The sequence below is a fragment of the Poecilia mexicana genome, unplaced genomic scaffold (genome assembly GCF_051168715.1).
Source record: "Poecilia mexicana isolate PSO_F unplaced genomic scaffold, ASM5116871v1 scaffold_6, whole genome shotgun sequence".
NCBI classification, from domain to species: domain Eukaryota; kingdom Metazoa; phylum Chordata; class Actinopteri; order Cyprinodontiformes; family Poeciliidae; genus Poecilia; species Poecilia mexicana.
This window is the reverse complement of record NW_028263375.1, coordinates 3,540,380-3,558,215: the sequence shown is the minus strand read 5'-3', so window position 1 is coordinate 3,558,215 and position 17,836 is coordinate 3,540,380. Positions and strand designations below refer to the sequence as shown.

The window sequence follows — 17,836 nt, the reverse complement described above, 5'->3', positions numbered from 1 at the left end:
AAAATTCAGTAAAGAGGATAAATCGAGTAAAATATTAATCATCCCGTACAAAGAAACATCAAAAGCTGCCATCTGCTGTAAATGAAGTTGTCAGTGTTGGCTTAGAGTTTGTGAACAGCTCTGGTCCAGATCTGTGGAGAGTAGATGTTGTTTGCTTGAATCTATTTTTACCAAATAACATCACAGGTTTGGTTTCCTCAGTTTTCACTATTAAACTTATTCACCTCCTTCGGTGCTTTTACAGATCAATCATGATCAACAGAATTTGGCTTTTCTGCTTTCTTTGGAAAACAATGTAAAGAAAACCTTTTACGGTTAAAGTGAAAACCGATTTCCACAATAAATACAAATATTTAACATGAAATCAGGGATTTCATAAACATTCCCCTGTTACTAACTGGTGCCGGTGATCAGCTGGGAAAAGTTTCTCTCTGTGCAGAACTGAGTATTTATCTTCGGTCTGTTCACTTCTTTCCATCTCCTGTTACATTTTCTGAAATATTACATCACAGTATTTGCTGTAGAACTAAACAACTGTAGCACCTTAAACCGCTCTATGATGAAAACTAACATGGTGGGTGATTGGGTTCGACATCGATCGGGTACACCCTGATGTATGCAATACCACTAACCTAGTTGGTAACAAATATCACCCAGAGAAACAGAATTTCAGGCAAAATGATTCAGCTTCACTTTATTAACTAAGGTGTCAGGAATCCTCAGTTAATCACCAGTTGAACTGTAAGTTGTAAAACTTTTAGGGAAAAAACAAAAAACAACATTTACTTCTTCACATAAGGCAGCACAGCTAAACTGTTAATGGGCCCAATTCCCTGAAACCGGGGCACCCGGTCCAATGACCAATGACCCAGGGCAATGTCCAAGCTAGTATATCATCCTGAACAAATGTAACTCAGTTCTACTCACGACCACAGACATGGACACGTAGACGCCCCATGGAGCGGGTCAAAGGTCATGGAGGGGGTCAGAGGTCATGGAGCGGGTCAAAGGTCATGGAGCGGGTCGTTGGTCATGGAGCGGGTCATAGGTCATGGAGCGGGTCAAAGGTCATGGAGCGGGTCGTTGGTCATGGAGCGGGTCAAAGGTCATGGAGCGGGTCAAAGGTCATGGAGCGGGTCGTTGGTCATGGAGCGGGTCATAGGTCATGGAGGGGGTCAGAGGTCATGGAGCGGGTCAAAGGTCATGGAGCGGGTCGTTGGTCATGGAGCGGGTCAAAGGTCATGGAGCGGGTCAAAGGTCATGGAGCGGGTCAAAGGTCATGGAGCGGGTCAAAGGTCATGGAGCGGGTCGTTGGTCATGGAGCGGGTCATAGGTCATGGAGGGGGTCAGAGGTCATGGAGCGCGTCGGTCCGTTGCTGCGTTACGTCACAGCGTCCGCCATATTGAATGTGGCATCTCTGCCAGTAAGCTAATACAGGTAAATGGACCGAACTTCACAAAGTGCCGTTCTACAAAGTATTTTAAATTAATTCCTGTCACTGACACATTTTCTCACACACTAATATATTTGGCAATCAAAGAAATGACTAAAGAGAGTTTCTAACTTTTGATGTGATTATTTAATTGTCTTGGGGCATTTCTGAATAAAGAGCTCAATGTTTTATTTGGTAGAAATTATTCTTATTTTATATTAACATTAATGAACAGACACTTACAGTGTTTTATTAAAGAATATATTTACATAATTCCATAATTTAATCTACATTTAACATTTCAAGACAACAAATAATTTTCTTGTATTTATTTTTTTATACATTATCGAGAAATTACTTTTGATCTATAAATCAGTCACTCAAACATTAAACTACATATTTTTCTTACTTTTTTCCAGAGAAAAAATATTTATTATACGTCAACTCTGCTATTGACAGCAAAGAGTGAAAATAATTCTCAGTAAATTATTTTTATTTCATTACATAAACTGTATTAATACACTAACACTTCCGATTGAGATATTTAAAAATACACAAAAAGTGAAAGAATAAAACATTTATTTATTATACTGGGAACACTGGTCACAGGCTTCAGTCTGCTGGTCTCACTGGGAGAACTCAATGACTTCTGAGACGTCCTGGTTCACAGGCTGAAGCCGAGGATAAAAGAGAAATTATCCAAAAGTGAAAATACATACACGTTTCCTTCCTATTCATAAAAAGCCATTTTCAGCATGTTGGGCTCTGACTCGTAGCATCTTTATAGCTAAATACCGACATGGAGAAGCTGAGCTGGAAACAGACTGAAGAGCAGCAGCTCCAGCTCTGATCCTGACTGATCTTTCCTCACTAAATCCTCTGGTTTCTAATGAACTTCTCCTCTAACAGCGGTTTCACCAAGTAAGGTCATTACTCATTAGTTTGTATTATTCAACTATTAAGGTGAAGGAAAATGTCGATGTATTTCTTTCAGAAAGAAGGATACTGAGCACTTAGTTGTCATTGTATGCCTGAGTAAACAAGAATTTACTTTTAATATACTTGTATCTTGTTTTGAACCATGTAAGATTTCTATTAATCTTAACCTTTCTGTTAAGGTTAATAGAAACATTTAATAGTTTCTATTTGTAGTGACTATTTGTCCAAAAACTTAAATTAATAAATAAAAAAACCTCAAAACTCAAAGGTGACCAAAACAAAAGTGAATCCAACTCAAATAGTCACCTGATGCACCTGGATTCTGGTTTACGCAGCACAAAGGATCAAAAAGTCGAAATGCAGTTCTTTGGTTTAATTTCACAGTTCAGGCAAAAAGGTTACAGGATTCTGGTCCGATTCCTGTTCTCTGACCAACGACTAGAGTCTGAGGTGACAAACAACCTTGTGACCACCACCTGCATAATAAGCTGCCTAAGAGACCCACCTATTTATACCGTGAAATACCCACATCCCAACCTGAAATTAACTAATTAAGTGAATTCCTAATCAAAGAACTTATTCTAAACAACAAATCAAACAAAAATTCTAATGATAAATCAACTAGAAAATAAACAAAATATAATAATAAACTAAACAATTTAAATTCTAAGATTTAACTAAAAAATGGAAAAATGGCTCCTACACTATTAAAGGTTTAATAGAAACCTTTAATAGAAACTATTAAAGGTTACAGTTAATTACTGTAACCTCAGTTTACCACTGGGCTACATGAGGTCATGGACCTTCGGCTAATCAGGTTCAGGAATCCGTCATGTTTATTTCTCACAGTGGTGTGAGAAATAAAAGTCAGACTGAGGGTTGTCGGGTGTATTAACGTACAGCTCATCACACCCTGTCAGTCTGGTTACATTTGATTTTATGGGAAATGTTTCCACATCAAACTCCTCTTTACTAGCATGAAGCTCCTCAAGGACAAAAGCTTCAGCGACCCCCGTTAGCATCAAGACTCGGTTCCTCCTGTCTGTGGAAACGACCGCAGCAAAACGCTAAGCTGCTAACGCTAAAATGATAACAAACCATCATAGACATCAATTAGTTGTGCTGATAATTTTGTTTTTAGCCTTCTGCTAATGTTAGCGCTGTGTGCTAGCAGTTAGCTAGAGAACAGAACCTTACTCTGAGTTTTGAAAAGTTATTAGGGGAACACATGATCCAGATGAGTTCAGTGCGTTCTTGGCGCTAGCCTTAGCTAACCCGCTAACCATGCTGAGGTTTTCCAGACGTGTTCGTTCACGTTGAGTCGTTTTCTGGCTCCAACATGTCAGGCTGGATGGACGAGTCTACTGCTGGTCAGAAACGTTTCTGCACCGTCAGATAATCTATCTCTGCTATCAAACTACAAAAATGGCCGAACAGCAGGGGGCGGGGTCTGAACTACCTCATTAGCATTTAGAGAGACAACACCAAAACGAGTTGCTCTCAGATGAACCTGGGGTCAGAGGTCAAAGAGGAATCTGAGGAGCTACAAGAACCAGGAAGTCAGCTTTAAATAGACCACAAGTGGAGGGTTCAGCTGAAGGACTGGAAAGGAACATTTGTTCACTTTAAAGGATTTTTTGTAAAAAAAAATTGTCAAAAACAACATAATTTAGTTGATTATGATTGATTTGTAAAAGCAATAAAAGAGTAAAACATACATACAATACTTTTTGTAAACTGTACTATCTGCAACTTTTCAGGAGCAGCTCAGCTAAAATATTTGCAGCGGTGAACAGCGTATGGAGGTGAGGAGGAAGGTGAAACTCCCGCAGCGATCCGCTCGTCTTCCTGCTCTGATTAAAGAAGCTAAAGAACTTTTCTGGTTTCAGGCATTTTTTCTAATTTTTATTTTCTATCAGAAATATATAAATAAAAAACAGCACACAATAAAAGAAGCTATGTTACACATTTCAATAAATAAATATCTTAATTGCTGAGACTGTTGGTGTCCAGCACCGGATCATTTCTCTTTCCATCATTCATTACTCGCTTTTAGCATTTCAGTGAGAATATTTAGAGTTTTTGAATATATGTGAAGAAAGTGTTGCCTCATCTGGCTCAAGGATTAAAATTTAACAGACAACAGAGGTTAAAGGTCAGCAGGAGCAGCTTATCCCTCATCTGCTGTTCAAACAGAGGCAGTGGAGCCTCAGTGATCAGATGAGACCTCAGAGAGCGTCTGATTGGAGCACAGCGCGCCGGCGCCGCACACAGGAAGCTGGTCCCACTCGGTCCCATTTGGTCTCATTTGGTCCCACTCAGTTCCACTCAGTTCCACTCGGTCCCACTCGATTCCATTTGGTCCCACTCGATTCCATTTGGTCCCACTCGGTTTCATTTGGTCCCACTCGGCTCCACTCGGTCCCACTCGGTTCCACTCGGTTCCATTTGGTCCCACTCGGTCCCATTTAGTCCCACTCGGTCCCCCTTGGTCCCACTCGGTTCCACTCGGTCTCATTTGGTCCCACTCGGTTCCATTTGGTCCCACTCAGTCCCATTTAGTCCCACTCGGTCCCCCTTGGTCCCAATCGGTCCCCCTTGGTCCCACTCGGTCCCATTTGGTCCCACTCAGTCCCATTTGGTCCCACTTGATCCCATTTGGTCCCACTTGATCCCATTTGGTCCCACTTGGTCCCATTTGTTCCCACTTGGTCCCATTTAGTCCCACTCGGTCCCCCTTGGTCCCAATCGGTCCCCCTTGGTCCCACTCGGTCCCATTTGGTCCCACTTGGTCTTACTTGGTCCCACTCGGTCCCATTTGGTCCCACTTGATCCCATTTGGTCCCACTTGGTCCCATTTGGTCCCATTTGGTCCCACTTGGTCCCATTTGGTCTCTGCATGTGGCCCATTGCTCTGCAGCGTCAGACTTTCTTTTTCTTTGCTTCCTGACAACCAGCAGCTGCAGGACGTCACTCCTGCTCTGCTCTCTCTGCGATGTTCGTCTTGACGGGACTGCCGTGTCCGTTGGGCCTCAGCACCCGCAGCGGGTCGTCACAGGAAGTGATGGTTTCCTTGGAAACGGCGCCCGCCTGGTTTGGCTCCACATCCTTCACAGGAGGAGATGGATGGGACTCTGTCCTCAGAGGATCGGACGGATTCACCTCCTCGCTCCTTCTCTGCCTCTTCACTGACTGGCCGTCCGGTGGCCCCCCACGGACAACTCCTGGCCCACCAACCTCCAGTTTGACCAGCCAGCTCCTGCTCAAAGAGGAAAACGGGTCATGGCGCTCAGCCCGCTGGAACCAAATATGTCGGAAGAGACAGTGTCCTCTGTCCTTCTGTCTCTGTCATGGAGACAAACAGAAACGTTTACTGAGATCTGCTCTGTTAAGGTGGATCTGTTAAGGTGGATCTGGAAGATACTCACAGACTTGTAGAGTTGTCCCTTTACGTCCACACACAGGAAGCGTCTCCGTCTCAAGTCAAAGATCAGCACCCAGCTGTCGGGTGCTGCAGCTACCGGCAGAACGACTGAAAAATGATTCAATAATTCAGAAAAATAACTTTTAATTACCAGGAATATTGTTTATTTAGAAGTCATGAAAATAATCAATAGAATCTGAAATCCCTTCAGAAAGATTACGGTTTGTCTGAAATTGTGAAAAATGATTGTTTTTCCAAACATATTGCAGGAAAACTGAACATTTTGTGGAGTAAAATGTTGTGAATCCTGAAGACGCCTCAGTTTGGATCCGACTGGAGCCGTTTGTGATCCTGGCGCTGATGAAGACGATCGTGGAGTCAGGATCAGACTCACCCAGGTGAGGAGCGTTTGGTCTCAGGTCCAGGCGGAGGCGTCGCGGACCGGCGGGAGCCGCGGCATCCGCGTCGCCCGCCTGCGGCCGCCGCGGCCTCGCTCTGCTCTCCGCTCTGCCACAAACATGCAACACAGTCAGGAAGAGTGCGAGGGGAACCAGCTGCATGGTCAGCGGCGAGGGTTCCTCTCCAAAAGCTCAAATGGTGAGAGGGCAGCTTCTGGAGCAGGAGAAAGTCCAACAGGCTTATTTAAACAGAGGGTCAATAAACCGGCTAACTGATTTACCAAAATACCGCGGAGCCTCCCTGCAGCCGCACCGCCAGCCTCATTTTACAGCATTCATTGGTTTTTAGGACTTTTCTGCATTAAAATGAGATTAATTCATTATAGCATGAAATGAGTTGAAACGTAAAGAGATTCTGCTCTAATGATGTTTTTCTGGAAGGAGCCGGGTCAGAACCAGAACCTGTTTGTTGCGGCGGCCAGGTCGACCCAGAGGAACGTCCAGAACCTCCCATGGCCCCATGCTGAGTCACAGCATCAATGATTCATCCCCTGCTTATTAATTAACTGTACACACTTCCGCTGCTCCCACGCCGTTGCACAACGGAGCTGTAACTCATTTTCTCACGCCGCGGCGTCTTTCGGTGACCTGCTGACCTCATCAGGCTATAAAACACTTTGACTCTCACAGCTAAACTCCACAGCTTGTAAATGATCCTGAGCAAAGTTTAATCCCCAGTGAATTATTCATTTATTTCAAACAGACAAAAGTAAAACCAAGAAAGAAGAAAAATAAAATTAAACAAGTTATCACACCCAAGTGAAATGCGATTTTATATTATCTGTTTGAAAAGGAGCAGAAGATCCAAGATCTTAAGATGTCCTGCCCCATTTCATACTCATAAACTTATCAATTAAATGTTGAAACACCAAAAAGATAAATTGATGATATAAAGTGTTTAAATAATTGTACATTCTCATCTTTAGATGTACAATTATTTAAACATTTTATATCATTAATAGCCTTTATGGACTTTAAAACACTCATGTTTCCCAATCAGGTCCTTTTTAAACTGGTTTATATATTTATCATCTCCACACACCGATAAACAGAAACGCGTCCTGGTTGTTCTGATACTTGATTTTTAAATATCCTTCACCTCCTAAATTATAACCCCTCTCTGTCACAAAACAGTTTTTGTATATTGGGTGGAAGTTGATGATTTCTGACCTTAAACATGAATTGTACAATTTTAAATGTTACAAGGCCCCAGAATTTCAGTTTATTTGATTTAAAAAATAACAGGTTTGTGTTTTCCCAACATCCCGCTTTATGTATTCAGATTGATTTATTTTGTAAGACATAACGGCTGTAAATCCGTCATCTGGACAAGGAGAGAAGATGGACCACCAGGATAAATAATTAGTTTAAGGTTAACATTTGGTTAGCGAGCTAAATCAAGCTAAACATTTAGCTTGATAATTATGTATTTACTTTGAAACTGACATTTTTAAAGTCATGATGACATAATGAACCCAGATTATTGAAGTTCATTCTTAACTGTAAAACTTTAGAAACGGTTCTGGTCACATTCCATCAGGCAGGGTTGGGTCAGCCAGGCGGTTCCGTTTCCGGTTCCGGACCCAGTCCGTCTCGGTACCGCTCCCAGAACTGGTTGATTGATTGTTGTGGTTTCCATGGTAACCCCCTCTTTGCAGCAACCTGCCCAGAGGGACAGGTGGGAACGCGCATCGCTCTAAACTCGCATATTGATGAGAAATGTTTTCATATTTCGCAGATGAATTGAAATACAGTTTTGACACCTTTAATGAGACACGAGTCCAATGTTTTACAGTGTCTGATGAACATGTTCTCCGCTTTTTCTTTAACACCATAATAGCTTAACGCATGAGAAAACGGAGGTATGGAAGATTTAATATCACCTTAACTGTCTACAGGAGGGGATGCGTCTTAATTTGATCCTCCCAATCCCTGCATCCCCTGTCTATTGTCCTGTTGATCTGAACCGGTAGCTCACAGAAGAAGAGTGATTATAAATGTTAAAAGTTAGGAAACTGTAACTTGCTGATGGAAATGCTAAATCACTGTGGTGAGTCCGGTCAGAACCCCAAAGAAACCAGAACCCCACATCAGTTGGTCCAGCCTGCACTTGCTGTTCAGTCTTTATTTCGCCGTAACGGTGTGATTCTACAAAATATCAATAATAATGCAGCATCAGTGTGATGAATAAATGACTGAAATAAAAACACACTTACTTCACTAACTACACTAATAAAGGTTACACAAATATTGTTCTAAATAAACACAACACAAAAAACCACGTTGTGTAGCTCAAGTGCGCACGTGAACGAAGCTTGCAATTAATTAACGCTAAAACTTAAATATTCAGATGCATAAATAATATTCTTCACTTTCTAACATCACTTACTTGTATTCCACGCACACATCGAAAATAAAAAGGTAACAACAAACGGTAACTCAAACTACACAAATGTGATCGGTAACTCTCGGCCCCTTTTCTTCTCTCCCTCTTTTCATCTGCGTGCTGATCCACAGGTGCTCTAAGCTCCGCCCCCTTAAAGGGCCTCAGCACCTGAGCAGCCTTTTTCACAATTGTCATATAGCACATTAACATCCAACATCTTCACACTGCAGGGCATGCATTTTCTGGTAAGGGACATCTGAACATGATGGCCTTCCTCACCTGGGGCCACTGGACTGTTTGACCTTATGCATTCATTATGTCACAGCAAAGGGTCAGACTGCAAGCATTATTCATAAAGAACCCACTTTACTCAAGTCTAACTCTTAAATAACACATTCATCAATCTGTGCCTTGACACAATGCTGGTGATACCACTTGTTGCTGTCTTACCCTTGTTGTGACATGCTTTTACTGTCCATCCTCTGACCAGCAGAGGGCGCTCCACGCTCACCTTTACTTTCTCCTCAGGTCCAAAAATTACCGTATTTTCCAGACTATGAGGCACCTAAAAGCCTTAAATTTTCTCAAAAATCAGCAGTGCGCCATATAATCCGGGGCGCCTTATATGTGCACTGAATTCCAAAATCTGTCCCGGACACAGAGACGTAAAGTGTACAGTACAGACGGCAGCAGCGATAAACCAATCAGAGAATTGTTGTCCAAGTTCTGCAGCATACGCCTCCAGTAAAAACCAGATCGGTTTTTCCACGCATCACCATCCCTGTTCATCTTCGACTCCATGCGCGCCCATCTCACTGCTGTGAAAAAGGAAGCGAAGCAAACTAATTCGGAGTTTGTCATCATTTCATGAGGATTAGCAGAAGAACTCCAACCGCTGGACATCGGTGTAAACAGGCCGTTCAAACAGAAGTTGGGAGCGGCGTGGGAGCGATGGACGACAGACTGAACACACATTTACTGAGAGACTCCGACAATGATGAGAGGGAGCCTGGCATGTTTGATGGCGAAATTGGCCAGCTGTTCAATTCAGACACAGAAGAGGAGGACTTTGATGGACTTGTGGACGAGGAATAAAAAATAACGTGAGTGTATTGTTACATAGTCGAATAAAGTTCAACTAAACTTAAAGTTTTGTTTCCGTTACCATTTTTTTTGTTGTTGACCGTATGTTTTAGCCTGCGTCTTATAATCCGGTGCGCCTTTTGTATGTGTTAAATACAGAAACAGACGCCATAATTCAGAGTGCGCCTTATAATACGGAAAATACGGTAACCGAAACAAAACCTGGAAGAAATTCACTGCAAAAGATTTTACAAAACAATTTTTATTTTCATCTCAGGAATACAGTTGACTGCTGTGCACAGCACAGACGTACAAAAATAAAAGGAAAACTATTTGTTATATAGTATTTTTCTCACTTATATTTCAGAAACAAACGACTGGAGAAATCTGTTTTCAAACTAATTTACAATCATTTCAACAATCGGAACTAAGGCAGAAGGTGAGGTATTAAAAACAGGAGGAAGAACCAGGAGTGCAGGAAACTGAAACAAACAGGCTGCAGCTGGACCAACTACACAGCTCTGACCTCCAGCTGACAGCTGACCTCTAGTTGACAGCTGACCTCCAGCTGACAGCTGACCTCTAGGTGACAGCTGACCTCCAGTTGACAGCTGACCTCCAGCTGACAGCTGACCTCTAGGTGACAGCTGACCTCTAGGTGACAGCTGACCTCCAGTTGACAGCTGACCTCCAGCTGACAGCTGACCTCTAGGTGACAGCTGACCTCCAGCTGACAGCTGACCTCCAGTTGACAGCTGACCTCCAGCTGACAGCTGACCTCCAGCTGGCAGCTGACCTCCAGCTGACAGCTGACCTCCAGCTGACAGCTGACCTCTAAGTGACAGCTGACCTCAAATTGACAGCTGACCTCCAGTTGGCAGCTGACCTCCAGTTGACAGCTGACCTCTAGGTGACAGCTGACCTCCAGTTGACAGCTGACCTCCAGCTGACAGCTGACCTCTAGGTGACAGCTGACCTCCAGTTGACAGCTGACCTCCAGCTGACAGCTGACCTCCAGTTGACAGCTGACCTCCAGCTGACAGCTGACCTCTAGGTGACAGCTGACCTCCAGCTGGCAGCTGACCTCTAGGTGACAGCTGACCTCCAGTTGGGGGCAGCTGACCTCCAGTTGGCAGCTGCCCCCAGCTGGCAGCTGACCTCCAGTTGGCAGCTGACCCCAGCTGGCAGCTGACCTCCAGTTGGGGGCAGCTGACCTCCAGTTGGCAGCTGCCCCCAGCTGGCAGCTGACCTCCAGTTGGGGGCAGCTGACCTCCAGTTGGCAGCTGACCCCAGCTGGCAGCTGACCTCCAGTTGGGGGCAGCTGACCTCCAGTTGGCAGCTGCCCCCAGCTGGCAGCTGACCTCCAGTTGGGGGCAGCTGACCTCCAGTTGGCAGCTGCCCCCAGCTGGCAGCTGACCTCCAGTTGGCAGCTGACCCCAGCTGGCAGCTGACCTCTAGGTGACAGCTGACCTCTAGGTGACAGCTGACCTCCAGGTGACAGCTGACCTCCAGCTGGCAGCTGACCTCTAGGTGACAGCTGACCTCTAGGTGACAGCTGACCTCTAGGTGGCAGCTGACCTCCAGTTTGCAGCTGACCTCCAGCTCCCTGCGGACATTTAAAGCAGACTTAACCGGCTCACTCAGATCTCTACTTGCATCTGGAGGTTATAGATGTTTTTTTCTGTTTCTCATCAGCTTTCTCCAGACTTTCACTCTGAAACAAACCAAAATGCTGCCGACGGATTTCTCTGTACTGCAAATAACAAACTGACAGAAGCTGCTGTCAGCTGCTCAGAAAAAGTTAGGAGGAAGAACGACCACCTCACCTCCTGCACAGAAACCTGCAGACACTGAAAATAAGAACAATTTATAGAGAAGTGCTGCACCTTCATTTGGATGTAAAGTTTAAAAAGCTACAGGTGATGTGTCTGCGCAGGCCTAAAGGTCATCAAAGGTCATTCAGGATCATCTCCATGACAACCTGGAGTCTCTGTCCTCATCATCAACTGGTAGGAAGAACCGGATCCAGTTTACTGGACCGACTGTTACAACAAAACTGACCTCAGCGGCTCTCCAACAGAACCAGAACCGGGTCTGAACTCCTCTCTGCTACCAAACCCCTTTGTTACATCACTTCCTGTAGATCAACCAGAATGCTGTGGAAAAGTTTTTTTTCTTCATCAAAATGCTTCAGATTGTTGAAATCAGAGCAAAACTGAGTAGTTGGTACAGACAGCGTTCGGGTCGGAACCAGAACTCTGGAGTTTTTCTGATGGATCAGGAAAAACGTGGAGGCGTGAATACTTTTGAACTGGTGCTTTTCCAACACCAGCAGAAATAGGAGCAGAGCTGAGGGTCAAAGGTCATGGCGAGGTGGACAGGTGCCAGGAGGGGACAAACACAGAGGACACTCCTGGAGGGGCAGCGCCCCCTGATGGGCTCCTTCTGCTCTGTGTTCAAGTAAATTATGCTGCTTGAAAAAATTTGAACATTAAAACCAAACCAGCAGATTGAGCTGAAAATCCTGGGATTAATAATCTGGGATTAATAATTTGGTGCTGACACAAAATAACAACAATAACATTAATAATAATGCTAAATAAATCAGGATGAATTATGAAGAACCTCAATAATCTGCTGTCAGTAACCTGAACACTTCAAAATAAAAGCCCAGTCACACCGATGGGGGGTGGGGGGTGAAGTTTCCTCCTGGCGTGGATCCTCAGGAATGTCAGGATCCATGCCAGGAACGTCAGACCCTCCAGGAATTGGGCTCTGGCTCAGGGCGGCATGACGCTGGGGTCGCTGCTATTTCTGACTCCAGATCAGCATTTCTGGCATGCAGCGGGGCGAGGGGGGGCACAGCTGCTTCCTCCTGACGCAAAAACGCCAAACAGGAACAGGAAGGTCCGTCCCTAAAGGAGGAAGTCCTCTCCCTCCTCTTCCTCATGAAGAAGGTGCTCCTCAACCCACTCCTCCTGCTGCAGTCCGGTCCAGGTTTTCAGGCCTGTCCAGGTGTTTCTCACCTGGGATAATAATAATCCACATGTGCAAATCAGTTTGTTATTGCCTCTTTCTGCCTCATATCCGGGGTAAGAAGTGGGTGACTGTCATGGCGGTGGTGGCCCTGTTGCCCCTCTTGACGCGGCCATGTTTGCTCAGCGCTATGAAGCAGCCGCGGTGCGCCGCAGACTCGTAGGCGTTGTAGTTGTTGGCCAGAAGACTCTCCCTGAACTTACACTCATCATGGAAGACGGTCTGCAGGGACAGGAAGGACGAAGCAGAGGTCAGACCTCACAGCCGCCATGTTCATGATTACAGAAAAACGATTTCAACTCAGTTATAGATATTATTATTGATCCTCGTTATCAGCCAGGGCAGGGCGCTCAATTAATTATTCAAATTAGGTTAAAAACGTTTTATCTAAGAAAACCCAGCAGACAGAAACACCATTCCTCATTTGCTGATAATTATTGATTTTTACTGATAATTATTGGTATTTATTGTGACCTGTCCAGGTGACAGGTCACAATGTTTGCTGGAGAGGCAGCAGCACCTCCTGATTTTTCCTGAATGTGAATCAGGTGAAGCTGAAACTGAACCAGAGGAGTTCTGGAACATCAGGTTTACAGACATAAAAAGGTTTTTATCTTGAATATTTTATATACTTTTGGCTTCATTATGTCTCTGTGTTGTTCTTTCAGTCTTTATGCTCCAGTTAACAATTAATCAATCACTAAATGAGCTGATTATTCCAATAATTGATTCATTTTGATTAATGTCTTCAGCTGTAACAACAGTGAAATGTCGCCATCTTCATCCCACCAACAGGAAAGTTTAAATACATTTAGTTAGGTCCAAATTAATGTACATGTTATTATTATTGAAATAATTGTCAACTAATTTAGTAATTGATTAATGTTAACTGGAGCAGAGACACGAAAAGAGGCTTTAGGCTGTTTTCTTGACTTTCCAGTGACTCCCTTCACTTTTCTTTATCATCTCCATTAAACATCAAATGAAACTTGAACTTTCAGTTTCACCTCCAAACCAGCTGCGCTCTGGTTTTAATGACCTTAACAATAAATAAGCATGTTTTCATTTCCTCTCCGTCTCACTGATGTGTCACAGAGAAAGAGAAGAAATCCTCAGCAGCGCTGAGCAAGTATGTGGCCTAGTCCAATCACTTATCAGATGCTCCGGCTGCTCACAAGCCGACACTTCATCACTCAGAGTCAGATAAGCAGCTGCATTCTCACACACACACACACACACCCCGGACATTCCTGTCTGTCCTCTGGACATGTCCACCGTTCACCAGCTGCTCTTGTCTGCAGTAATAATATTATTATTGTGATTATTAATGCTGTCATATTAAAATAACAAACTGAAACCTCTGATCTGTTACTTGGATTCAGTCTGCAGAAAAATCTTCCTGCCAAAGTTTTCACACCCCATCCCAGAAAAATTGATTTATGATTTTTCGTACCAAACCCAGCTGAAAAGTGTGGTGTGTGTTTATATTCAGCCTCCTCTGGGTTTGTCTGTCTTCACAACATTTTGCAGATTCTCTGGTGGAGTCAGATCTGGACTTTGACTAGGCCACTCTAAGCTGTGAGTCAGCTCTGATCTACACCATCCCATAATATATCTGTCTGTCTGTTCTGGTTGTCCTGCTGGAAGCTGAACTTTGACCCCAGTCTCAGCTCTTCTGCAGGTCTTCTTCCAGGTTTGTCCTGATTTAGCCCTATTCACCTTCCCACATCATGATGCTGCCACTGCCATGCTGTGCTTGAGTTCTGCTCTCCTCTGACCCACCTGGTTCCTGGATCCAAACTGAACAACTTTTCTTCTTCTTCTGTTCCATAACGAGCGGCTCCATCAGGGCCGTTACTGTTATTATTAAAATCATGTTATTATATTATTACATGTTAAATCTACAATACTGTTTCAGTGTAAAACCTCGTAATTCTGTACTTTTCAGAAATAATTCCAGCTTGGTTCAGATTAAAGAACTACAGATTAATTACAGATTAATTTCAACAGAACATCTCCAATAGCAACACATCAGAACCTGTATTCTGATCAAACGAGCTTTCAGACATCCAAACCTTGAAAATCAGGAGTAAGTAAAAGTATTAAATATCAAATAATAAAATAAATAAATGTTGCACTTCTATCATTTTATTATTTATTTATTACACTAATAATGACTAAAAATATTAGAATTTCTCTCTCTGCTTCTGATGTTACATCACATTTTAAAATGATCATAAATGCCCGTTTCCATGGAAACCTCTGATCGGAATCATCATTATATTAATATTAATAATCATCTTTATATCAATAATATCCCTTCACTCTGGCTGCTGCATCAATGGGGCGTCCCGTCATAAAAATATTTAAACATCAAATGTATATCCGCACATCCTCTGACTGGACGTCTCATGTGACGTCTGTTTCCGGTTTTCCTTTTTTCCGTCTGCGCTGACAGAGAACTCACGTTTTATGCTTGGATGTTGTTGCGGAACGAACCCTGCTCTAAACTGACCCAGAACCAGAACCAGAACCTCCTCCATAACCTCTACAGAACTGGAACCAGAACCGGAACTGCTCCATCAGACTGAGGAGGGCTGAAGACAAACGCCCACCACACTTTTTAGATCATGTTGAGAAGCATGCAGGATGTTTCTGTTCTGATCAGTGAAATGCGATCCAGTGTGAAGGGAGTGGAGACTTCTGCAGGTATATCCCCCCTCCCCACTCCCCCGGGCTCCCCGGGCCCAGAACGGGCAGTTCCCTGTGAAATTAGCGCCGTGGCTTTAACGGGCTTCAGGGGGATTCCCACGCTGCACCTGCTAGCCTCATCAGCGGCCTTTAAATAGACCTTTCTGAGCTGGCGGAGCTGCGGGTTCACCTACCGTCCCGTACAGCCTGCCGCGGCTGTTCATGGCCACGAAGCGCTCGCTGCGCAGCCCGAACAGGCTCACCACGCCGCGCTCCACCGTGGAGATTTGGATCAGACCTGCAGCGGGACATAGAGCGTGTTAGAGCGGACACAGAGGACACGCCGTCCCGCTGGGAACCCCGCAGGGAGCCGAGCAGCATGCGGGGCCTTTGTTCCGCATGCTGCGCTGCATCCAGGCAGGAACTGCAGCAGATGCATCAGCGCATGCACTCCGATGCATGGGGGCGCGCGCCATGGCTGCGTAAAAATAAGTTGGGTCTAAAACCGTCCATACATTCATGACATGGCTGAGGAAGAGGAGGAGGAGGATGAAGATGGGCTGATGATGCTTGTTTTTAATAGCATCACATTCGGAAGAAATTTAATTCTCCCAGTGAGGAGCAGAGGTCTGCTCATGCATGTTAACGGGGGCCGCGGGGGCAGCCTGCTCCGCTCCGCTCCAGCCTCCTGCCTCCCTGCGTCAGCCCGGGGAGGAACTCACTGTACGGGTCCTCGCTGTGCGCCCCGCTGATGCCGCCGTCGGGGAGGACCTGCAGGTGGAACCCGATCCCCACGTTGCAGTAGAGCCTCCGGACTCGCTGGATGCCCAGCAGGTAGTCAGTCTCCCAACTGAGCTCCGGTTTCTCCCCGGAGACCCCCAGCACGGAGCGTGAGAACAGCGTCTCCCAGCGCCGGTCCAGCGGAGCCGCGTCCGGCGCTGGCGCCCCCGCCGTGGCTCCCAATAGGACGCCCAGGAGCAGCGCCGCGGTCGGCGTCCAGCAGGACATTCTGCCGAAGAACCTTAGCGCAGCGGACATCCGGTTCTCCTCGGGGCCACGTGCTCCAAATTAATGAGCCTAAAAATAGCGCGCCCCGTGTCGCTGGTGCTGCATGGCGGCGGCTGGCTGGCGAGGGGCAGAGCGGGGCTCCGGAACCCCGGGGGTCGGGAGGAGAGGAGACGGCGGAGGGCGCGCTGGAGCTGATGGAGATGCTGCTGCTGCTGCCGCCGCTGGTGATTACCATGGTTCGCAGCTCCTCTGCGCCCCGCTCTCTCTCTCTCTCTCTCTCTCTCTTCCTTTCTCTCTCGCTCCGACGGTCTGCGGCTCGGTTCTGGTTCCACTGATCCTCCGGGCCGCCTGTCGAATCACCGAGCAGCCCTTGTTCTGGTTCTACCCGGGCCGGGCTCCCGCATCCCGGGTTGACATGGTGGCAGTCTGCGCCAGATTGGCGGCGGTCAGCGGCCTGGGTCGTGGTGGGGCGCTGCGGCTCCCAAATTGGGCCGGGCGGGCGGTCATGTGTCTGTCAGGCCGCTTCCTTATTTAGAATGGAGGTGTAAAAACAGGCCGGCTGTCACCGGAGAGCAATGACGGAGCTCTGGTGGTCCTCAGCCGCGCAGCTCCGCAACTTTTCCTTGAAAAAATAAAATAAAATAAAATAAAGGTTTTCTGGGTGAATCGACGCGTCAGGTGCGCCGGAGAGGTCAGGTGGCGTTGGGGGGGGGGCGGAGAGGGTGTTCAAGTCCGCCAAGGCAGCCGGAACCAGAGCGGCCCAATCAGATCCAGTGTTCATCCAGACATTTCTCAGCTCAGGAGGAAAAGCAGCAGAAGAACCAGGAGGAGAACCTGATCGGCCCGCATTCCGTTCCCTGCATGCCGGTCCCGCAGCAGGGAGAGCGGGGGGCAGGGGGGTATCACCTTCTTCATGTAACAGACAACAGGCGGGGGCGGGGAGGGAGGCCCGGCACCTGCAACCCTTCCTCCACATCTCCAGCAGATGGCGACATTTCCATATTAACCGCTCAGATCATCATCATCATCATCATCATCATCATCATCCCGGTTTAATTAGGTCCAAAATATTCGATTATTTCCATAATTTAATTAGGGATGAACCGATTAATTGATTATTGAAATAATAGTCAACTAATTTTGTAACTGGAGCAGAGACACTAAAAAGGCGATAGACTTTTTTTGACCGTCATTTTTTAATTTAATTTTATTTTAATGATCCACCAACAACAGGTCGTTGATCACAGTGACAAAGCAAACACGGGATTTTCCCCTCCCCATCTTTCGGATGAAAAAAGAGCAGCACACAATAAAACCGACAAAAATAATTACAGCTGAAAGACCACAAACATGAAAACCCAGGAGACCAAGACAGTGT

At 45.6% G+C, this 17,836-nt stretch overlaps 2 protein-coding genes across 2 annotated transcripts; both read right to left on the bottom strand.

Annotated features, from left to right (window-relative positions):
* Window positions 1-4,247: 4,247 nt before the first annotated feature.
* Window positions 4,248-7,039, bottom strand: LOC106908390 (uncharacterized). The gene is made up of 3 exons (XM_014974470.2): window positions 6,191-7,039; window positions 5,801-5,904; window positions 4,248-5,717 (listed from the first exon to the last, which is right to left on the bottom strand). The coding sequence occupies exons 1-3, from the start codon at window positions 6,354-6,356 to the stop codon at window positions 5,343-5,345; spliced, it is 645 nt and encodes a 214-aa protein (XP_014829956.1). The 5' UTR covers window positions 6,357-7,039; the 3' UTR covers window positions 4,248-5,342.
* Window positions 7,040-11,336: 4,297 nt separating this feature from the next.
* On the bottom strand, window positions 11,337-17,296 carry LOC106908394 (fibroblast growth factor 6). The gene is made up of 3 exons (XM_014974474.2): window positions 16,173-17,296; window positions 15,645-15,748; window positions 11,337-12,981 (listed from the first exon to the last, which is right to left on the bottom strand). Exons 1-3 carry the CDS (start codon window positions 16,486-16,488, stop codon window positions 12,805-12,807), a joined length of 597 nt encoding a protein of 198 aa, XP_014829960.1. The 5' UTR covers window positions 16,489-17,296; the 3' UTR covers window positions 11,337-12,804.
* Window positions 17,297-17,836: the final 540 nt, after the last annotated feature.

Bases quoted from the DNA above. Each gene is read 5' to 3' on its own strand.
- LOC106908390 (XM_014974470.2), bottom strand. From the start codon at position 6,356: ATGCAGCTGGTTCCCCTCGCACTCTTCCTGACTGTGTTGCATGTTTGT. The intron at 5,905-6,190 runs GTGAGTCTGATC...ATCATTTTTCAG, and splicing joins ACCAAACGCTCCTCACCTGG to TCGTTCTGCCGGTAGCTGCA. The intron at 5,718-5,800 runs GTGAGTATCTTC...TCTCCATGACAG, and splicing joins AGGGACAACTCTACAAGTCT to AGACAGAAGGACAGAGGACA.
- LOC106908394 (XM_014974474.2), bottom strand. From the start codon at position 16,488: ATGTCCGCTGCGCTAAGGTTCTTCGGCAGAATGTCCTGCTGGACGCCG. The intron at 15,749-16,172 runs GTGAGTTCCTCC...GTCCCGCTGCAG, and splicing joins GCACAGCGAGGACCCGTACA to GTCTGATCCAAATCTCCACG. The intron at 12,982-15,644 runs GTAGGTGAACCC...CTGTCCCTGCAG, and splicing joins GCGGCAGGCTGTACGGGACG to ACCGTCTTCCATGATGAGTG.